General features: G+C 44.3%; 3 protein-coding genes across 5 annotated transcripts in view; all 3 read right to left on the bottom strand.

The window, feature by feature from the left end:
• sirt4 (sirtuin 4) overlaps positions 1 to 1165 on the bottom strand; it is a 3620-nt gene extending 2455 nt beyond the window's left edge. The window contains exons 1-2 of one of the 2 annotated variants that reach the window (XM_012815008.3): positions 632 to 1165; positions 1 to 367 (exon numbers count right to left, since the gene is read on the bottom strand). In XM_012815008.3, coding sequence (XP_012670462.2) covers positions 1 to 345 — 345 coding nt within the window. In that variant the 5' untranslated portion in view covers positions 346 to 367; positions 632 to 1165. The other variant, XM_031568327.2, reaches the window with a different exon arrangement.
• A 143-nt stretch (positions 1166 to 1308) lies between these two features.
• On the bottom strand, positions 1309 to 7966 carry zgc:172271 (Saxiphilin-like). Its single transcript, XM_012815006.3, has 17 exons — positions 7510 to 7966; positions 6815 to 6978; positions 6454 to 6553; positions 6036 to 6218; positions 5686 to 5848; positions 5347 to 5411; positions 4945 to 5102; positions 4474 to 4660; positions 4204 to 4352; positions 3770 to 3860; positions 3550 to 3597; positions 3201 to 3383; positions 2917 to 3064; positions 2684 to 2766; positions 2148 to 2332; positions 1791 to 1977; positions 1309 to 1485 (listed from the first exon to the last, which is right to left on the bottom strand). Exons 1-17 carry the CDS (start codon positions 7562 to 7564, stop codon positions 1442 to 1444), a joined length of 2193 nt encoding a protein of 730 aa, XP_012670460.1. The 5' UTR covers positions 7565 to 7966; the 3' UTR covers positions 1309 to 1441.
• Positions 7967 to 8010: 44 nt separating this feature from the next.
• Positions 8011 to 22646, bottom strand: sfi1 (SFI1 centrin binding protein). Of its 2 annotated transcripts, none has more exons than XM_031568326.2 (31): positions 21901 to 22646; positions 21699 to 21770; positions 21476 to 21586; positions 21265 to 21359; positions 20925 to 21041; positions 20630 to 20732; positions 20280 to 20436; positions 19765 to 19920; positions 19419 to 19489; positions 19222 to 19314; positions 18993 to 19090; positions 18650 to 18716; positions 18342 to 18472; positions 18127 to 18208; positions 17818 to 17996; positions 17479 to 17554; positions 17270 to 17365; positions 17029 to 17105; positions 16389 to 16491; positions 16046 to 16142; positions 15586 to 15746; positions 15263 to 15337; positions 15007 to 15081; positions 14569 to 14745; positions 12977 to 13266; positions 12704 to 12778; positions 11579 to 11951; positions 11416 to 11485; positions 11073 to 11223; positions 9147 to 9249; positions 8011 to 8494 (listed from the first exon to the last, which is right to left on the bottom strand). In XM_031568326.2, the coding sequence occupies exons 5-31, from the start codon at positions 20978 to 20980 to the stop codon at positions 8369 to 8371; spliced, it is 3318 nt and encodes a 1105-aa protein (XP_031424186.1). In that variant the 5' UTR covers positions 20981 to 21041; positions 21265 to 21359; positions 21476 to 21586; positions 21699 to 21770; positions 21901 to 22646; the 3' UTR covers positions 8011 to 8368. The 2 variants fall into 2 exon arrangements, with proteins under 2 accessions (XP_031424186.1, XP_031424185.1); XM_031568325.2 differs by having other exon boundaries at positions 19765 to 19926; positions 21901 to 22643.
• Between the last annotated feature and the right edge of the window lie 493 nt (positions 22647 to 23139).

Genomic DNA, 23139 nt, shown 5'->3' with positions numbered 1-23139 from the left:
GAATTGTGGCCACCCCATATAGTTGCGCGCCCAGTAGCGCTGTCGTGCTTTGGCACTACGCAGGAACTCGACATGCTGCATGGGCCGCCGATCAGTTCGCGCGTACAAACCTACTCCTTCTGAGCGGTAATCTGGGATTCCTGACTCGGTGGAAAGTCCAGCGCCAGTGATAACGAAGAGACGTCGTGCCCTTGACACAAAAGCCCGAAGCCGTTCCAAATCGCTGGGGTCAATGGAGCGGCTGGCGGGCACAAAATTCACAGCCCCCATACATGCCGAGGAAGAGAAGGCACCCCTTCTCATAACCAAGTACCGCGGCAGGTGTCTCCATGTCGTCGTCATCATCTGGGCTTTCTAAAGCAGGGGTCTCAAAACACACAATACTATAGCTGTAACTGGTTATAAAATTGCAGTTAAATGCTGTTTCTTATCGCAACTATTGGTAGGCAACTAAGTTTAGTGAGGCAGATAGATCACAGTAATGTTGGTGTTAGCTGTGAAACATGAAGTGAACCGCTGGATGGATCAAGACTAACTTCAACTGGATTAATGACAGGTCACTGGAATGCACAAGGACATGTAATATCAGTAACATGATACGTCAGCTGAAGTTTCACCGCATGCTACTCACCACATACAAGGCACAGAGGACGCAACTTAAATTCCCAACCTACAGTTTTCTGGTACACATTTAGCTATCTTAAAAACACAAGAGACAATTTTCATGTGTAGCCGGCAAACAGGAAACGGAAATTACAAGTTATACAAGCATGTGGAAACTGGGAGTTGTAGTCCAACCACAGTAAACCGATTTTATAACTGAAGCGCATAGCCATAACAACCTTATGTCTATATACTTCAGCGTAAGCCCCGCACTACACACACATTAGGCTACTGTACATGAAGTATTACATACATAGCCTACATTAAATAGTTAGTGTTCACCCCTATTACGCTTTTCAGTGTTGCCAGTTTCAGCTGTGCAGCATTTCACCACAACCCCACATTAAATTAACATTCTCAGATTGCTATAGCTGCTATTTGAACTCTATTTTGACTCCTCTCAAATGAAGTGGATTTCACAAATGTTCTTTAGTCACTGATTAGTAAAATGAATCCAGCGAAGATTATTGATTTATCTAAATTTCCATATTTGGTTCTCATTTAGTTTCAAGCAATCAACAGCTGAGACCCAACTGTATGTAAAAACATACAATCACGGTGGTGGTTATACATTTATGTCTGTGATACAAAGTTACAATTTTTTTTTGCATGTAAACAAATTTCCTTTATGTTACACAGTTGGCATACATTTATTAGTTTATTTAGCTCAATGTTTTACAAGAAAGACACTGTATACCAGCATACAACATCTGAATCAGGGGCGATTGGACCCACAGAGTATGTTGAAAAGGGGATTCTTGTCTTGATGTCATTTTGTTCAGAAAATACTGCAAACATCCTGGTTGCAAAACTCCAAAATATCTGAGGAATATCATTGAAAAAATGTCAGAAATTATTTATTTTTGTGATGAAACAAGATGACAACTTGTTATTGTACTCCTATAAGTAAAACACACAACATACACTCTCTCAGCTATATAGAAGAGCCTTTATTGACAGTGTATTTGCACTAACGCAGCGCTCCAAATTCCGTTGTATGCAAATACAATGACAATAAAGGCTTTTCTATATCAGTTCAGGCAAGTTCACAACCTTTCTTGTAACCAAATTTATGGCAATACTATCTGCAGTAGAAAATCGAAGAACCCTTTAAGACAGCTTCCCACCTGCGCGTGTGCAGTTGAAGACTGCTTCAGCTTGCCTATAAAACTCCTCTCCAAGGATAGTGCGGTAGTCCATGTGGCTGGTGTGGACCAGGCAGCTTGTGGCATCTTTGAAGAGCAAATCACTCTCCCCATACTCCTGAGACTCAAACAGTTGAAACTCTGAGTCTGGGTGGGTTGCCAGAGTTTCCTGAGGGAAGGGATAGTTTAATATAATTTAATTTAATATAATTTAATGCATAGCCTTGAGCTGTTCATCCATTTTCAAAGGGAAAAAGTAATTTCAGCTTAAAATAAGGTCATGATATTAATGTCATATTTGACGATGACTTTAATATCTCTTGACCTGTAAACCCTAACCTGAGACTTGATGAGAAAGTCATAGATGCGGGTGGTAAGAACAGGTCGAGTCATGACCGTATTGGGTGGCACTGCTCCCAGATTACAGTTCTGCCAGTCAGAGAGGGGGGCACGGCCACCTGACCCACACAGCAGCTCAAAGTCCCAGGACAGCCAGCCCTCTGCCCAGCCAGTGGAGTTCAGCCCTGCCCAAAGACACACACCATCCCCAGACATTCCAGGTACAGACACACACCAGTGTTGGATGTGAGCAGAAATACAAGAAAGGGGAGCTCAACTTCCAATTCATTTTCAGTGAGGTTGGACTGGAGATCTACATGAGAACTTGTGAGACTGACAGTGAAGCACACATTTTTTATGATCTACCTCGCAGTGGCCTAATACTTCATTTATTAGATGACATGTACCAGTATAAACAGTGAATAATAAATTGATCTCCACTAACATTTTACAAGTGGCTTTGAACAACCTGTAAGTTGTTTAAGAGAGACCACATCAACAATATAAAGTGTCCAAGCACAACTGGTGATGCTTACGCAGGATGTTGTTCTCCAAGTTGTGGTGTTCCAGGAAAGCCACATCCCCATAACTCTTTCCACTGGGATCTCCCACAAGGCACCTGCAGTGAGACCAACACCCAACAACCAGGGAGCACTGGTCAGACTGGCTTCTCCAAAATAAAACTACAGAGGAAGTTCCTGAATCCCATAGATAAAAGTACAAATCAGTCTATACAAATTTGAACTGGCTACTGCAAGCATTTGCTCACCTCAAAGCACCCATGTTTCCATAGTAACGTTCATTGTGGTTATCAGCACAACGTTTAGTAGCTGCCTCCTCTGTTCCTCCCATGCAGACCTTACAGAGGTTATCCCGAGAGCCAGGAAGGCAACCCTTCCAGAAGACCTTAGAGTATACTTACAAAAACACCATATTATTATAGCCAATATTCACTACATCATTAAGTGGATGGTAGATTGCCAAATATCTCTGCTGTGAATTAAAGCCCAGCACAGGAATCACAGCCTCAGACAGCTCTGTAGTAATGAATACCTTTGTTGGGGTTGCAGCCGGAGCTGCTGTTGTGTTCATGGCTGAGGGGGTGCCTGACAGGCAGCAGCCAGCCAGCAGGGCTGTACATGTGGCCATGACAGGAGCGCCGGCCCCCCAGGTTCCCCAAAAACACATTCTTGCTGGAGCGCCGCACCAGTGCCACAGCCCACACGGGGGGCATGTCTGTGGGGACACAATCCTGTTAGGCCTCTGTGGGTTGGTCAAATCTGTGCTGTAACGTGGCCATTTCAGCACTATGCTAAATGCTTTGCAAAGTTATCACTCAATGCAGTATCACATAACGTGATCTTCAAAACATTTATTTTGGGGAATTAGTTCCAAGACATACCTTCAGTCTCAAAATGAGTGGATCCCGCAGATGGTTCACACTTCTCTCCTTCAATGTATGGGTTGGAATATGTGCATAACACCACACAATGCACAAAAGTACACAGACACCCATGCAAACACAAAAGAAAAAAAAAGAAATGTTTTTTAGAAAGGAGAGTAAGCTGACACAACCCTGACTCTACAAGTCTATCCACTCAGATGTCACATTCAAGGGTTACCATAGTACTCGGTCACCACAGGAACAAGACCACATCTCCCAGCAATGAAGATGTGAGTTGCATCCAGTGAAACAGCATCTACTTCATCTCTCTGTGGACACACCAGGAAATAACCTTCTCATATCAGAGGTGATACAAGGTGTGTTAGACAATAAATACCCATCAAGATGCCCTTTGAACCCTAACCACTGCACAATGGACCATATTTAGGAACTTATAATAGGAGGATCTTTGGTCCCTCTCATTTTGGGCTTCTATTTATGTCCTTCAGTATCACATGGAATCATACAAGTTCTAGATGGGGCTGTTGGGTTTTCTCAGCTTGTCTTTTTGTCCCCATTGTCTCCTTTCCCCAAAGAAAGCAGTTTACCTGCGGTACTAAACAATTTGTCAAAGGAATCACAGTTTAATTTCGACAATAGATGTTACTGAACCTTGATCTTCTCGATGCAGTCGCTCATGGAGGCCGCCTTCACACACACCAGTGGGTCAGACTTGATGCTTAGAGCCCAGCGCTCACACTTCTTCTGCTCTGCATGGCTGATGCAGCACCACCGCACTACACTGTCCTCAAGAGAACTACCTGCACACACAAGAATACTCACAACATTGTTTTTCAGTAGACAAATGTATCCACGGCGTACCACTGTAAAGTGAAGGGGCAGATTTAGGGAAATTCATAGACAGAGTGAGGAAGAGAGAACCTTCATGTCCCAGGCCTTTAAGAAGAGCCACATAGTCCAGGCCGAGCACCTGACTGATGTCAATGTCATCAGGCAGGATGGCTAGCTTCTCTGTTACATCCTTGAAGAGCAGGTCGCTGGAGCCAAACGGCTTTGAGTCAAACAGCTGGAATCGCTGTCTCTCCCTTCCTCGCAAGCCAAACACCATCTTACATAATCAAGATAAAGGTAATATTTACATATTCAAATCCAAGAACTATTGCCATTTTCTCAAGACCAAAAAAACGAAATAAATTATAATTGAATATATATTGGAATAAAACCTTTTACACAACTTTGGTAAAATCTTAAACATGTCTGTAGAGCATCTGTACAAAATCATGCACTGAATCTTGATAAATCAGTTTATAAACATACAGTATTCATTCTATCAGTATTTCAACCTACAACCACACTGCACATCCAGGTTGAAGTACACACACACACACACACCGTTATTGCTGTGAGGAATTTGCGGGCAATCTTGCGGTAGTTATTGCGTGTGACGACTCCCCCTCCGGGACCCCTGCCCAGGTTACACCTCCTGAAGTCACTAAGAGGAGCACTCAGGCCGTCTGTGCAGAGCAACCTGTACTCTCCTCTCTCACTCTCTGAGCGGCAAAACCAGAGAGTGGACATGACGAACGTGACACAATAAACAGAAGCAGGCAGAAAGGCAGATGTCCAAATTAAAATCATTTTCAGAAAAAATGTCTGCTCAAAATATACATGAACATATATCAATGGGAAATATAGTTATAGAAGTATAGTAATATATATGACTATAAACATGGCCTAAAATGTCTACTCTAACTACAACAAATAATGTAACTGAAAAAAGAAGAGGTTACTGACCTTCAATGCTGCTGAGGGCAGTGTGGTCCACAAATGCCACCTCTCCTGCTCCTGTCTTTAGACATCTGAGAGAGAGAGAGAGAGAGAGAGAGAGAGAGAGAGAGAGAGAGAGCAGGTGAGATAATAGAAGGTAAGGGACAAAGAATGAGAGGATGAAAACACATGAAGTGGTACACCAAACAACACCATACCAATTAATTTGATATAATCCTCAGAATATGGATGCTCTACAAAAGATGTCCCTATTGTAATATTTATCTGCTTCGAGGTGGTTATGCAAACACATTGGATATTCCATAAATGTAAGAAATGTATCTAGGCAACATTAGTATACCTAACCTGAGAGCCCCTTGGTTGTTATAGAAGGGTTCGCTGTGAGATGTTTCACAGTGAAAGTTGCGGTGGCGGACGTACGACCTCTGACCTTGGCAGAGGCCACAAAGCTTAGGTGTTAGGGAGGCCGCCCCTGGCACACAGCTGGCATTGAAGAAGTGACTCACCGCTGGCAAAACACAAAGGCCATAGACATGCAGTTTAGAGAATGCTCCCAATCTCATCACCCCCTAAGGTATGTAGTCACTGCTTAAAAACTGTACATATGGACCAGGGCTGAAGCTACATGCATCCCAGCGCACTGGTGTGCGTGCGTGTGTTTGGTGTTTTTATGCAGAGTGATGCGTCTGTGTTACCTTGGCTGAATGGCTGCTCCTCTGGCCAGGGCAGCAGGTTTCGGGACAGCAGGTGTCCCAGCGGGAGGCTCCAGCCGGCTGTCCAGCGAGCCCCACTGTGGCAGCTCCTGCGGCCCTGTAGAGAGCGCATATCCAGCCCCTCACTGCTGTTCTTCACTACAGCCACCGCAAGGATACAGCCACCTTTCGGCCAGACAGGCACACAATCACAGCACAGTAGAGATGAGGGGCTTGATACAAGTACAGTACAAGGGGTGAAACAAAGCACTATTGATGATGTGTGACACCTGGCTTTGACCCGTTTGTTATGCACTAAACAGAGATGGAGAAACTAAGAGAGAGATTCTTTAGAATTCTTGATTTCTTGATAGATTTGTTTTTCTACGGCAAAAAAAAACAAACAAAAGAGCATATGCACCATCACTGTAGATTTCTTTTGCTATGGCAGTGAGGCCAAACTGTTTGACAGCAGTGTAGACCTCCCCTGCATCCAACGTCACTAGGTCTGCACGATTCGCCTAGAGAGGAAACCATGAAGATTTATAATCATAATGTAAAAAAATCAGTTCACAGGAAGACAGTGAGACAGACAGATATTGACACTGTGAATTAGATGCTGCCAGACAGATGTGTAAAAGACTGTTCCAAAACAGACTGGGTGGGTGGGGGTTGAAAAAAGGAAGGAGAAGGAGACAGAGATCGAAAGAGTCAAACAGATGGATGGAGAAAGTGTGTGTGCACAAATCTGTGAGAAAAGGAGGGAGGACAATGAGAGTCACCCTGATTTTGTCAATGCAGTCGGCCGTGCTGTAGGCCCTCACACAGGACAGCCTGGCGAAAGCATTCACGGCCGCCGGAGGCAGAACAGCCACCAGAGCCTTGGACAGCTCAGCACACTTCTTCTGCTCCGTCTCTGACACTGTGCACCACCTCATCTTCTTACCTACATCAACAAACACTTGAATGACTTAAAACATAGAGTATTCATGGACATTCACCCAGAGGTTCCATACGTAACATCTTAAGGGGAAGAACATACATTATGTGGCAAAAGTGAGAACCATTTATATGACCGCATTTCTTCGAAAAGCATAGAATTCCTAAATACATTCAGGTTTTATCTCAAATATTTTTCCGTAGGAAGTAAGAGGGCTCATACAGTATGGACAATCATCTGAAGTCTTCAGCCTGCACGTGATGCGCAACGATCAAGATGCGCACTTTTAATTGCTGATTGGGTACAGGGACCTTCAGCGAAATAATGTAGATATAGGCTGAAGAATGAATACGGTCTGACTTTACTGTGTGGGTCGTAGTAAACAGGCTGTAATTCGATAAATTCCGACAAACCATGAACATCTTAAAGCTCTACTATCTGTATTTAAACAACAGCATGGCAGATAAAAAGAAACTTCTTTGCAAAATAGTTATTTAAATAATATATTACAGCATGAAGAGAAGCCTACGCACTCACCCGAGGTCTGAGAGGCGCATATGATGATGATTACAATAACACACGCAGCTTTCATGATGGTGTCTGGAAGGAAATAACTAACGCTATTGCGTTTGCAGTTTAGCGCCTGCAACACAGACGGAGTCCCATGGAGACTCGAGGGAAACCTCGACAGCCGACCATATCCTGGACCTACGACAGATGGCCTTGATCAAACACGGATCTCTTCTGACAAGTATCAAACAATTCTCTCCCAAGTGTAGGCTATGCGTTCATACACTTGCGACTCAGGTTTTCAGATTGGGCGCATCTGGAACGCATTAAACCGAGTTTGTCACGCGGACTATTGTCGTCCAGACATTTGCCAGTGAATTCAAGATTACCCCATAATACCAAAAGCAGTGTGCACTCAAATTTTAACACGTGAAGCCAAAAGCAGCAAAGAAAAAATGCGATATGGAGAGCGAGCAAGTTAATATCACTTTCTCTGTTTAGACACCAATACAATTCCATTGTCACATATATTGCTTGTGCATTTTATTTCTGTATGAAAGGGACATTTCATTGGCACAAAGGCTTATGTAGAAAACAAGCAGAAGCATCAAAACAAATACATAAAATGAAGGCACTTCCATGATAATGTTCACACAATGCTTTCATAGCCAAGTATCTACACTACCAAAAACATTTCTCCCCAAAGTTAACAACTCCAAAACATCATCCTGCTCTTGATTGTCAACACCACGGCCATTTCTTGTACAACTTTTGTGTGCTTTATGTGCATTCAACAGCTTGTCCAATGGTCAAACCACATCTGTTATAGCAGGTGTCACAGGTCAGCGTGCTTTGGGGTAGTGATTCAAAGGTCATGTCTCTGATGTCAAATGTCAGGATGGCTTTGACGCTTGAGGAGGCCCTCGATGTTCTGGATGCGGGCCGCATGGCGCACCATGGCTGGTTTCTGATTGGCCAGAAGGTCAGAGAGATGCTCTATGTTCACCTCCAGCTGAGGACAAACACATGAACATCACGGTTAACTTGTGTGCAACTTGTGACTATCACAGCACCATAAAAGTCACAACTTCATAAAAATCAGACACGATGAGTTTTACTGGTGTGTCCTAAATTTGAACACCTCTATTTGATGCTCCTCATGCTTCCATTTTGGAGACTGCTTTGATTCATCAACCCCTTCCATCAAGCTGATTGGTTTTCCACGGCTTCAGATTTATGGCTGTCATGCTCTCTGGCAGGAATGCATGTTAAATCTGAGCCACCCCTGACTCCGTGGGCAGCACCAGTAGAGCTGAGCTGCAGACAGACACAGCTCCAGGCACATCTTCTGGAGGGCCCACCCGTTTAATCTCCCCTGTCACTGTTCTCAGGGCATTTTTATGGAGCCAGATTCAACTATGCCACATTGTAACAGATAGTACCAGTCTAGAGACTGCATATAATGAAATGTGCTAATGAGCAGCTAATCTTTATCTGGCCAATTTTGACAAGATAACTATTGCACTACGATGTTTGAATCACCAATCTTGTTTTGTGCTCCACCATTTCTAAGTGTCTAATTATTCCTACACACTTTTAATCCAAAGTTCTCATATACACACAGCTAGGGTTTAGGGTTTAGAGGTGGCAGTGGCGAGCGTCACCTCTTTTAGCTCTTGCTGGACACTGGAAGTCTCTGAAGCCTCCACATCACTTCCTGTGGTCTCCAACCAGCTCCTGAGCACCTGCTCCAGCTTTCGCCAAGCCCTAAATCCGCACATAAACACACAAACAAGACAAAAACACACATACACAAGCACACATGAAAGCATGTCCAAGTGTGAGCAGACACAGAGAAAACCCCTGCATCACTTTCACACACTTTGACTTTTCAAAACTCATGGAAAACCCGCCTACACTACCGGTGTAAAGTTTTAGAACACCTACATTTTTCATTGAAATGTATGCAGTTTATTGTCTCAACGTACTCCGGAATTAAAACGTTGGAGAAAAAAAATAAATCACATAATTGTTCTGTTCACACAAAAAGTAGCGACCTTTTTATAGATATAACAGCTGAACACACCCATGGCATTCTGTCTACAGAGGAAATCAAATATTGCTCAGATAGTTCCCCCCAACACTGTCGCAGAAGTTACAAAAAATGTGTTGCATTTGTTGGTTGCTTTGCCTTCACCCTTCTGTTCACTTCATCCCAAACCAGCTCGATGGGGTTTAAGTCTGAAGCCTACCTCACCAACCTTGTTCTTTTTATCAAAGGTAGTTCTGATATCGCCTGGAGATATGTTCTGGGTCCATATCTTGCTGTAGTTCTGATATAGACTGGATGTATGTTCTGGGTCCATATCTTGCTGTAGTTCTGATATAGACTGGATGTATGTTCTGGGTCCATATCTTGCTGTAGTTCTGATATAGACTGGATGTATGTTCTGGGTCCATATCTTGCTGTAGTTCTGATATAGACTGGATGTATGTTCTGGGTCCATATCTTGCTGTAGTTCTGATATAGACTGGAGGTATGTTCTGGGTCCATATCTTGCTGTAGTTCTGATATAGACTGGAGGTATGTTCTGGGTCCATATCTTGCTGTAGGGTGAACCCCAGAGCATCTGGGTGTAGACCAGAGGGTATTGTACTGTTGTGTTGTATTGTGTTTGTGATGTATATTTTGTGTAAGTACACTGAGAGCCACTTTACCCGGAGTCAAATTCCTTGTTTGTGCAAACTTACTTGGCCCATAAAAGTGATTCTATTCTATTGTATTGCATGATGCTACAAAATGCGGTGGTAGCCCTTTTGGTTCAGGGTGGCAGTCGCAGCAATCCAGACCATCAATCCTCCGTCTCTATGTTTAACAGTTGGTGTCACACACGGAGGAACCATCCTTTCACCTTCTCACTGGTGGACAAAAACCCTGCATGATGAACTGAAGATTCAGGTTTGATTCATTGGTCCCTAAGATGATCTTCCAGTCTAAAGTAGTCCACGGCCGGTGCTTCATGGCCCTGGCAAGCCTCTTTTTTCTTATTTAGCCATTTTAGCAGTGGCTTTCTTAATGCCACTCAACCGGTCAAACCTGCAGGCTGAAGTCTTCTCTTCACAGTTGAAACCTATATTTGCTTACTTTGACCACTGTGAAGCTGTCCTGTGAGCCCCTGCAAGCGGTTGACTCTGAGACTCTCTGATTCTGTTGTGGCTTTGGGTCTCTGACCACGTGTCACTTCCTGTCAGTTTCCAAGTGCCTTTTGAAGGAGTAGGAAACTGTGCTCACTGACACCTCGACTTTTTTGCAATTGCTCTAAAGGAAAGACCTACACCTTTAAGGGTTATAATGCTCTAAAGGAAAGACCTACACCTTTAAGGGTTATAATGCTCTAAATGAAAGACCTACACCTTTAAGGGTTATAATGGTCTGTGTGTGGTCCTTTATTAATTGCCTTTTTCTCACCACTTTATGTTAGCAATATACTACTTCCTGCAGGTAGTGTACAACACTGTCAGTTCTAAACCATGTCTATGCTGAGCGCATGTTTGCAGTGGCTTGTGGGTGTGTGAGCGAGGTGACCTACTGCAGCTGCTTCCTGTCGCGCTGGTAGCGCTGCATGTCCAGCTGGATGCTGATCAGGTCTCGCGTCAGGGCCGCGGTCTGAAGAGCTTTCTCCTCTCTTTGCCGCTGTTGTTCATCCTCATCCTCCTGCTCCGACTGGTCTAGACACACACCTGCAGAAGTGTGGGAAGACAAGAGACAATTCTAGCATCCTACACCAGATCTTACCAAAGAGCAATGGGTTTAGTACACCGCCTTATGTGAATACATACCTGATATGGACTATAAATAGAGTTTGTCTGGTGATAATAGGTAACTAATAGGTGTTTTTTCTAGTGAAGGCTGGTAATGAGTTCTGGACCTACCTGACTGAGGAGATGGGTGTCTGTTTAAGTGCATGTGAGGCTCCCTCAGTCTCAGCCTGGAGTCCTTCTCCTGAGAGGGAGAGAACAGTGAGTGTTCGTGCTGCAAAAATGGATAAATACTCCTTCAAATTCTTATCCTGAAAACATATGAGGACGCGGTCACCATGGCCTGTGTATGGGGAGCCATAAACATAGACGGGGGTAGCAGCACGTCACTGTTGGCATCTGGTTTTGGGTGAACTACTGGTTCTTGGGCGGTGCTGGCCACTGGGGTTGCAGGCAGAGGAGGGTAGGAAAGTGAGGAGAACCTCACAGGGACTGGCAGAGAGCAGTGCGTGAAGAGTGCAGAGCTGGGCATGGCTGAGGCAGAGTCAGGAGTCATGGGCACAGGGCCTGGAACAACAGGAGCAGCACTGCACGTGGTTGGCACGGTTGGCACATGGGTTCGGGGGACTAGCACTGAGGGCGCACGCTCCTGGTCCCCATCAGCCTGGCGAAGTAATGCTGACTCAGCATAAGGGAGGGGCTTCTGATTGCTAGTGGAAAAGGGCAAGAAAAGATACATGGAACACACATGGAAGCACTTGTACATCCTAGCCTTTAACTTCAGCTGTTAAAAAAACCTAAGATTTACTTGGTATGATTGCTTTGATGGGTGGAGTCTAAAAGACATTTCATGCAAAAAGCAAGCGTGCAAATCAAGACCACTCAAGACATTCATCCAGGTATGTTGATCAGTAGGTACTCACTAAAAGTAAGCATATTCCTCTTGTACAGGTAATGATAGCATTTATACTTTATTCAATCTGTCTAAGATAACTTAAAGGTGGATTGTGTTGCACATACTACCGTGGCATACAAAGACAAATCATTCTCTTACTGTTGTATCATTGTTATAGCTATGCCTATAGCCTTTTTTGGCAACAAAAATGACATATTCTACCTTAAAGGATAAGTAAGTGATTTGTGTAAGCCTTGGCAATTTGTGTAGAACATTTTGCTGCAGAGTTACTTAATCTTTTAATGGTCACATGCACAGTAGGCTTAGTGGCATGATATGTATCTGTCCTTAGTGGCATGATATGTATCTGTCCTTAGTGCCATGCTATGTACCTGTCCTTAGTGGCATGCTATGTACCTGTCCTTAGTGGCATGCTATGTACCTGTCCTTAGTGGCATGATATGTACCTGTCCTTAGTGGCATGCTATGTACCTGTCCTTAGTGGCATGATATGTATCTGTCCTTAGTGGCATGCTATGTACCTGTCCTTAGTGGCATGATATGTACCTGTCCTGAGGCTCACTGCATTTGCCATGTTGATCGAGTCTCCGTGGTGGAATCCTGGAGGCTCTTAAAAACAAACTACAAAGACAGACAGGACTGAAACACAAGCAGTAGTACCTAGAAGCCCCCCTAAGTAACTGAGCTGATTTTCACATACTGAAAACATGTCAGACTTTTCAAGACTGGGCACGGGCTAAAACAAGTGGAGAAAGAAAAAAGAAGATACAAAAAGAAGATAGGTAAACAATGGTTGGCATAGCAGCCACCATCACTCACAGCTGTTTGGTGATCAAATCTCCCTGCCCCTTCTCAACATGGGTCATTTTCATAGGCTGGTGCTCTAGCATGTCAGCCGCGCTCTGGACACCCAAACTGGTTACATTCTGGAGAGTGCTTTGGGAGGAGTCCCTGGCGGTGTCTTCAGAGGCCTCCTCCGGCAGGCTGAAGCTCACACACTTCTTAGGCTTCGTCGTCTTATCGACCTCCTTCCGCTCTGGGCCGGAGAGCGCCCGGTGCTTCCAGCGAAGGGCACACCTCCTCACCACAGCCTGCACATGCCGGCAACTCTGCTCAAACAACAGAGGCAAAGGTACAACACCTGAAGCTCAGATTAAACATGGCCTAAAGAGGGCTCACCAACCTTGGCTCAGCAAACTCCACATCTCACAAAACACAACTGTTTACATCTGACCATACCAGTAGTTACATAGTTATATACATACCAGCAGTTATTAATCCTTATAGTGGGTATAATGTACGACTTCACCATATGCATTGTCAGAAACTGAAGCTTCTACAAAGAGCAAGCCTAAAGTGGTAAACGGAAAAGCTACCCCGAAAACACAAAAACCTTGAGAATTTAAGCTTTGGGGAGACATCTGAGGCCAGGCAGAGGTACACAAATCAAAGTTAAGTTTTTCCAGTGTGTGTTAAGTTCCAAAGTGAGACTGCAGTCGTAACCAATCGGCTTCAAACCTCAAACAAATGTGACCGCAACATCAAAGAGCCAGGCTAGATAGTATGGCACTCAGAGCACATACTCAACGGGACTAGTCACACTGTCCTCCCCTTCAGGAAGCGCACCCATGCGCTCTTCACGCACACAGGCGTCGCTCACGCACCCCCCCCCCCCCCCCGCCATACTTCTTCCATCCCAGAGTGCCCCACACACTAGTGCTTCATCCATCTGTGATGTCCCTGAACACAGGGGTCAACCGATCCTGGGGGGTCCCTTGCATGTGAAGGGACCGACATTTGATAATTAGTTTAATACATATATTCCATAGGCAATAATTCAATATATCTGACCTACTGGTCATTTTAGTGTTATTATTCTAAGTTTCTCATGTGTATTCTGTTCCCGGCCTACATGAGGTGTGAGAAAGCCGTCACAGACTAGAGACAGATACTAATTAGCATTTAGGTATCCACCCATCCCTTGCTTTCCCAGAGTTTAAAAGACTGATTTTCAAGAGACAGTTAGTGAAAGAGATTTAGGTGGAACACACTCCGTGAACTCTCTGTCCTCCTCTGGTGCGCACCATTGAAAGAATAAAACCTGGATCCTTGGTTTTTCATCACAATCTGACTGAGTCTCCGATACATTTGGGATATAGAAATAATTCCTTTCACATGGTTCATAGTGGGCACGTTCTGATGGCCTCATGGCAAGCCCTCCCACTCGAGCAGTCGACCCACCCAGCCTCAAACCCAGATCTACTGAGTAAACACTCTGACCACAACGGCAAAGAGCCAGGCTCGATGGTATGGCAGTCAGAGCACATATTCAACTGTAGGGCAGGTACTCAATCACAGTGTAGCTGCCCTAGTTTTTAGATAGGGACATACAAGCCCAAGCTCATACAGACCTGCTCTTGACTGCGCTGTGCGAGGCTGGCTGAGAAGCGGTCCATGTGCTCTGCATAGGTGAGAATATGAGTAATGCCTTCCTTCAGCAAATACCCTCGGTAGACTTGAGAGGCTGCAGCCAGACGCCGCTGCTTCCTCTGCCTATCAATCACCCAGTCCCTCCAGGCGTCCAGTACCTTCACACCCACATTCAAATACATGACTTGCAAAAACAGCATACAAATACATAGCATGCAAAACAGATAATAAAGTCTTTGGGACAGTTAAAAGGAACATATTCTCACGTTGTCAAGGAGCCTGGGGTTAGCCCTGGGTTTAGTAATAACATATGTGGGCCAAAAAGGGCCTTGACTCTACAGCTGGACAAGTGAGTACATGGAATTGTGCTAGACACAGTGTCCTGAAGACCTACTAAAATATTTTTAGACAGGCAATACCTTGGCCTGCAAGTTGAGAGACCAGTGCCAGAGAGCCTTCTCTGTCGATTCTGCCTCTTTCCGGCTGTTCTCCAGCTGTGGAGCAGCAACACACACACACACACACACACACACACACACACACACACACACACACACACACACACATCTATGTTTATCTGGGAACAGTGTGTCTTCTTCCTTGTTTTTGTCCATTTATAATGACATAATCTACTTAATCTACGTTCCCTCCATTGACTGGGCGTCTTCAGCTCACCTCAGTTTTCCAGCAGGTGAAGAAAACACGGCATGTCCTCCGCCTCAGCAGCCAGACGCCCTTCTCTTTCATCACCTTAATTCACACACACACACAAACAAACACATAGACACACACACACACACACACACACACACACACACACGAAATATGTACATCCCAACAATTACATAGAGCATTTATGGGCAAACGTGCATACATACCATGTACATGCATTTTCTATGTAGTCAGGCTTTATATCTGTATATATGGATTCACACACACACACACACACACACACACACACACACACACACACACACACACACACACACACACCACACCTGATGTAGCTTCTGCTGTTGGTGCAGTGTGTTCCATGAGCAGAGGGATTTACGGAGCAGCGTTTGGCTATGGAGGTGGCTGGCCTTCTCCATGTTCACCCTGTCTTTCCTCGCCTCCCTGCTTTGCTCTCTCCATCGGAGTAGGGCTGCTTGCAAGCGCCCTGACAGACAAAATGGAGTGAGGGACTCAATAAATTGATTTTTAAAGGATTTTTAAAGGAGCTGTAATGCTGTGGCTCAACTAGCTCAGTCCATCAATTGATGAGCAGTCACCTTATTCCAGCTTATTATTTGATGTTTTGCTTTCATACTCCCAAAAATACTACAACATAACAGACATACACCTCAACAATCTGAACAAATGCAAGGGTTGATCCAAACATAACCTATAAGGGAAAACTGCACATAGTTAGAACAATGGGCATCCCATTCAAAGATAGGTCAAAAGCAGTTCTTTCACCTCTGTTCAGTGCAGTTTGGGCCTCTTTCAGCGCCATCCCATAATGCCTGTGGCGTGCCTTCCTCTCAGCAGTGTCACGTCGCCATGCCAACCACACCTGGAAGAAAACAGAAAAATATGAATTGCTGTCATATGCTTCAATAGAGCTACGTGAAGCAAGCACTGACAAACTTGACAAATAATACACAAGGTATGGTAGGATTCAAAATAAAACAATGACACTGCATGAATTATTAATTACAACTGAACACGGCTGAGCAAATAAAACAAACATGAACCCAGTCGATCTGATGCTAAAGTATTCACTATAACTATACGTAGGGCAGGCTTCAGATGTTCCTACCTTTGCCATGAGGTGGCGACGTTGATGAAGCACCGCTCTCTCCTCCACGTTTCTCTCCTCAGCTTGCAGGACGGAGTTCCTCCTCCATAGGAGAAAAAGTCTCCTGCAGGATATATACAGAAGATCAGAGGAGAAAAAGTCTCCTGCAGGATATATACAGAAGATCAGAGGAGTAAAAGTGTCCTTTGGAACATGACAGACAGAGCGCACATTGCAGCTGTATGGAATACATTATTTGACTATCTTCCCTACATTAAATGCATGCCGAGTTGTCTTAAAGTGTCTACAGAAACAGCAGAGGTCAAGTTTAGGGCTGAAGTTAACACAGACTGGATCAAATATAATTATAGGTTAAAGCATATTGCATTACTTTAGGTCTTCAAACTACTGATCAAAATAAAAACTTATACTTCAAACTTATATTGAATTTACTTTGTACCAAATCACCTACAACATCTCCAGAACAGCCAGCCTACTCTGTGATGGAACGACCGCAAAAGCTAGCAGAAGAGGTAAAGGAACCCTGAGCTGTGACTGTGTCCCATGTGTTGAGTCCATAGCAGTGAATATGTATATAAGTGCCAGCACATATATGAATGTGTCTGTGTGTGTTTTGTGTGTACACAGGTGTACTATGTACCTTAGCTGTTGCTGCTGCTGGATCCTACAGGACTCCTCAGCACTAGTGTACACCTGCTGGGTCTGCAGGTGGTGATCCTAAAACAAGTCACACAAACACCCACAATGAAAGATGAGTGATGACTATCCACCATCAGACCTGTAAGAAGACTAAGGAAGTGGGTTATGGGCAGGGAGGTGGTAGATGTGTGTGTGTGTGTGTGTGTGTGTGTGTGTGTGTGTGTGTGTGTATAAAGTGTTACCTTCCAGGCCTGTAGTGACTTAGTGAGGAGCCTCCAGTTGTGATGCTGCTCAATCTGCTCCAGTCTCTTGTTTTTCTCCCTTCTCTGCTTGACAAACTGACACACAGATGTGCACAGACACCAGAAAATAGGATGAGCTACAACATTTCATCTTGCTTCCCTTACCCATTTGTTGGATGTACTCGGATATACACGCTGGTCTACCATACCATGCGCCAACAGTTCCAGGCTTGCCGGGCAAGATGAAGGTCACCATGATGGCTAGCAAGCTCTTCTTGCTGTTGGCTAAGGCATAGAAAAACAAATATGTCCAGATTCATATTACATACATCTAGCGAACCTAATAACTCCAGTGTGTTGGAACGCGTAATGAAATTAATCATTATTGTAATTTCTAACTACAAGAAAAAAAACATTAAACATGTTAATATGGGATGAAACAATTCAGCCTCAAGATGTTAATCACGATGGTTACCACATACTACTGGATGGAGCCTTCGGCACTGTGAGGCTGTATGTGGTCTCTCTGCCCACAGGTATTACTGTACCTGGTCTGGAGGTGCTGCATCCTGGCCCTCCACAGGCTGAGAGTGCGTTGCAGCAGTGTGTGACTGCGCATCTCATCAGCAGCTGAGCAGCTCACGCGCTCCTGCGCATGCACGCGAGCAGCTCCCCGCCACCGCTGCCACCCGCGCCTAACACACACGTGCTCTTCGTGCAGCACAGCCTGCAGACACAGGACGGAGTGGATATGTGTGTACTGACGTATATGGCACACCGCTCTGGCACCATGTGTGTTTAATGCGAGTCAGCCAGTGTGTATATGTGTTCTGTACATGACCTGAGTTTAACATTACCATTCTCTCTGCCAGTCTGTACTCCTTCTGCTCCTCTGAACGAGCCCACCATACGTAGAACGCCCATGAGCAAATACGCCGCCTGCACAAACAAACCAGAGGACTTACAATGGTGAAATGCCATACTATTGAGAGTATGTGTGGGTTTGAGTGTCACAGTGTACACTGCCGACTAGCTAGCTGTATGCATGTGTGTGTTCTACAGTAGAACCCACTGGTCAAATAGCTGGGCTTCCTTCCTTCTCTCCGTGTACGTCCTCCTGTGTGCGGTGAACTCTACCCAGGCACTCAAGCAGTGAGGCAGGATACGCTTGGCAAACCATGCATCTGCTTGCCGATCCAGATCCTACACACAAACAGACACACATTGGCCAACACATAATTGACATTAACGACAAATTACAATGACTACTTTACTTTATTTGTGAAGTTGTGTGTCAGTAAATATCATTTTTGTAATTGTTCACAGTACCGTGTAGAGACAGTGGACAGATTGTATGTATGTGTACAGGTGAAGTGTCACCTTTCTGTATATGCACTCCTTGTGGCGCTCTCTCCAGAGATCCAGGTGTTGCTGTAGAACGGTGATGCTAGTGAATAAACACATAAAGGCCCGTGAACACACATAAAGTCTCACTCCAACTGGAAGGCACATTAGACATATGGCTTTAAGGTCATGTGTAGTGTGCTGTGAAGATGCTCCACTTTACCATGAGTCAACAAAACATGGCTGTGGTATATAAATGTGGTATATACAGTACATCTTAGACACATCATTGTGTGAATGCACTTCTGAGATAGTTTGCCCTGTAGAGAGAGGGGACAGTGTGTCCTAGAGTGGGCTGCTGTAGTGGGCTTTCATGTACCTGTGGTGATGCAGTGCTACGTTGATCTGAGGTTGGAGCTGGCTGTTCTCCATCTGCTCGACACGTTGCTGCCACATTCTCCAAGACCTTCGTATAACCTTCAGTGGGACACAGAGGGGTTAGAGCTCAGTGCAGTTCAGAAGGACACAGAGATGTTGGCATCGTACATGGTTGGGTAGATTTAGAGAACACTGGGCCAGGTTAGACCGGGTGAACATCAAGGGCTTACTGTCTGATAGTGGTGTTGGAGGGCCAAGTGATTGTTGAGGTGGTAGTTTTTACACTGGGAAACATTCAGGGACAGGCCTCTCATTGCACCTCTCTGGAAACAGACACAGAGAGAAAGAAAGAGAGAATTTGACAGTGGATATATTTTCATCCGTGTGTATGTTTGTCTTTCAAGGTGGAGTGTTATTTCCTACTGACCAGCAGATGGCACTGGTAGTGCTGAGTAGCAAACTTCTGCTTCTCAACTTCTTGTGCTCGCATTCTGATATCTAAACACCGTCTCAGGAAACTGAATTGCAGAGAGTGGATATTCTCCATTATCCTATAGTTTTTGGTGCTACACTATAAGGCCAAAAATAGGTGTACACCTGACCATCACATATGAGCTTGTTGGACAGCCCATTCCAAAACCATGGGCATTAATATGCAGTAAAATGAGTGTGTGTGTGAGAGTGTGTATAGAGAGAGAGAGAGAGAGAGAGAGAGAGAGAGCGAGAGAGAGAGAGATAGAGGGAGGGAGAGGAAGAGATAATTGAAAAGATACAATGTCTCCACTGCCCAAGAGCCCAGCGCTGGATGCCAAGCTGTGCCCGCTGTTTGACCACCAGCTGCAGCTCCCTCTCCCTCCGCTCGCTCTGCCACTCTTTGAGCCACCTACGCCAGTACCTCCCGGTCAGAGTATGGCGCCATACACCATCAGCTGCAGCTACAACAAACATCACTGGGTCTTTAGCTCCTACCTTTCACTGCTGCTCTAGTCAGTTCATCAACTGCTTAGAAAATCAGACTAAATAAATGCATACAAATTTTATAGAACCCCATTCCTGCAGTACTTTTGACTAAAGGCATACACTTTGAACCACAAAATATGTTAACTTCACTATGGACTAATTGCTTTAAAACATAAAATAGATGTTCACTGACATAAAAAATGACAACTTCAGACTTTTGCTCTTTTATGTTTATCTTAAACGAATTTCTTTGTGCCAGATTCCGACCTTGTTACTAACTAAGCAGCCATTAAAAAAGGTTAAAGTTCACTGCCACCAAACTACCTACCCTTGGGCTGCCTTGTGGCTCGGCAGTGTTGGGTGTAGATGACCCAGCAGTGTATGACTTTCCTGCACAGACTCCTGCAGGCGTGCAGCCGAGCTCTAGCCTCCTGCTCTTTCCACCGCTGGGCCAGGAAGCACTTCTCTCTCCACTGCAGCCAAGCCTACAGGCAATCACACAATAGATTCACTGACCTGCTCAAACACGCACGAACATACATGCAGTTTTTTCCTTAAGCATCATTTCTACGTTTGAGACACACACACTGCTTTTCATATATGAGGGAGTAACAATCAAGACTTACAACACACATAAGACATTTTCTTTTAGAAAGGAATGCTCATTCATTCACTCACTCTGCTCTGTAAAGAGTAAGCCCAGTGTTGAAGGGCCTCTTCCTCCTGCTGCTGCTCAGAATATCGGTGCTGAAGAGCAGATCTCCATGCTGCCCACACCCGCCTCCAAAACACACATTCCAACCAAACATATGAAATATAATATGAAACTATTAAAACAAACTAATATTACATTTTTGAAGAAGCAACAATCAGTACTGACATTGATTACCAAAACAGAAGATCTCCGTTTAATCATATCCAGTAAGTATGAAGTGTGTATGTGTGTGCTTTCAAGCTCAGACGCACCCCTCACCTGACACAAAAGACATTGCTGTGCTGCAAAGCGGTCTCCTGCATCCGCTGCTTCATGCGTTGCTTCTCTATGTACACCCCCAGCAGTTCCACACAAGACGCAGCCTATGTTTGTGAGCTGTAGAAAGTTGAGAGTTTATTGTGATTAGAATTTGAGGGATACCTTAGAGGGAGAGGTGTATGCCACAGTCTTCAGAAAAGCACAATCACAGGGTAAATTGTCAACCAATTAAGTCTACAGCAGCATCATAGTCAAATACAATGTGCATCGGCCTCAAGTATAGGTATGTTGGCCCTGGTTTATGTTAGGAGAAGATTTACGAAGGGGAAGGGAATCATACCGAAGTGTGTAGCTATTTGACATTTCATTTTCTTCTCTCTCTGCACCAAAGTCCACGCTCTCCACACACTGAATGTTTTGTGGAACAGATCATATCTGCAAAACAAGAGGTGAAAAAAGGTGAACATCACTTCCTAACCTTAATGACCCCCAGCATTTAAACCATTATGCAGTGTTTCATCAGCAGAAGCATAGACAGTTCCATATATAACCTGTAATGACAGTCTGCTCGTATTGCAAGGCTCCACTCTTTTCTGCTGTACCACCAAACATCCCTCCATTGGTCCAGGGTCCTGCCCAGGACTACTCTCCGACAATGAGATCTGAGGATTATTAGACGAAACTTTCCTCCATCATGGCTTAAGTGATGCAACACACCCACTCAGAACAAATATGACATAACTTCAGTAAATAGAAAAATAAATAAAACCATACCTAGCTTTAGATGGAGATACTCTTCCAAAAGTTTTTCGCATCCATATCAAGAAGTATTTCCTTGTCAGGTGTCTGTCAAAAATACATTTGTCGCATTGGGTTAAAGCGTGTTGTTATGTTAAGTCGCTTGGGATAAAAGTGTCTGCTAAATATCGGACACATAAGTTAGGGACAAAAGGGGTGAAAGTACTTATTTTCTCACCGTATTCGCAGTTCTTTCAGTCTTCCACCCCTATTCCAAGAGTATCCAACCCTATAGTTAATTCTACGCGATAAGCATTGCGTGGCTGGTTGATCCGACTGGAACAGGTAACGTTAACAGTAACATTTCGGGGACGTGACTGAAGTGCAATTTTAGAAGAGTGCATTTTGCACAGCCATTTGTGACTAACCTTTGCTTATAGCTAGCCCACAGCGAACTATCCAACGTTAATAAGTTAACCCAACTGGCTAATTATGTGATCGACAAAGAAATCTCCATAGCCCATCTCAAAACGTGTAAGTCAACATAAGTTTTAGCTCACTTCACCAAGATTAAGTCTGGTTGCCTCTATTTAACAGTACCTGGTTTGCGTTGCCTTGTCTTGGTTAGTTATAGCTTTTATGATAGTTTAAGCTACCAAGCTTGAGATAACGTTGGCTATTTTTGATTCAGGCTTACGTCACTGTTGTTTTACCGTAGATACTGTACCTAACTGCTATCCAAAGCAGAGCTCGGTAAAACCAAATTCTCTGGTAAAACCACAATTATTAGCAAGTGTCGCTGGCCGCTATCAACTTGGGCTGCTAGCTTGTTGCACTGATGTTTTGGAAACCAACTGTCGCGCGTGATGTACATACTTGTACTGCACCTGCGCGAAGACGTATGTACGAAGGCGGGTTCAACAGTGTCCGATTGATGAGCGGATTGGATTGCGGAGCGCCTGCTGTGGATAAAGTATCAAATAGATTGCCAGCTTATTTTTCTTGGGAACAGATGTTCGCATATCTGGGTACTCCTAGCCTCAGATGTATCAGGTGTTAGCGTATTTGTTTTTTTGTACACCCATCAAAAATAAGGGACATTATGGCTGCTGACATGCTACCACAATTTGTGAAGTGTTCAAATTTTAATGCCACCGGGTATTTTTGTTGCTACCTGCATATTTTATGTGTACAGATTTGATCATCAGATTGTTAGAAATGGATCTGATTTACAAAAAAAAAACAGATGAGTGAAACTGGTCCTGTGTTTCTCATCAGTTCAATATCAATGTATCACCTATAGACTTAGTTCCAGAAAGATCAAACTATTGTGCTTTTTTTGTAGAACCGTACCAAAATATCGAGGCTTTCTCTTCACAAGATAAGGCTGGCTCCAGGACAATTTAATTGTCATTAATGAGGGGCTACTTTGGCGTCCATATACATTGCCTGAAATGATGTATTTTTATTTTAAAGT

This window comes from Clupea harengus, chromosome 5 (assembly GCF_900700415.2).
Source record: "Clupea harengus chromosome 5, Ch_v2.0.2, whole genome shotgun sequence".
Taxonomy (NCBI): domain Eukaryota; kingdom Metazoa; phylum Chordata; class Actinopteri; order Clupeiformes; family Clupeidae; genus Clupea; species Clupea harengus.
Note: the sequence above shows the minus strand (reverse complement) of the source record. Positions and strands in the feature narration are given on the sequence as shown.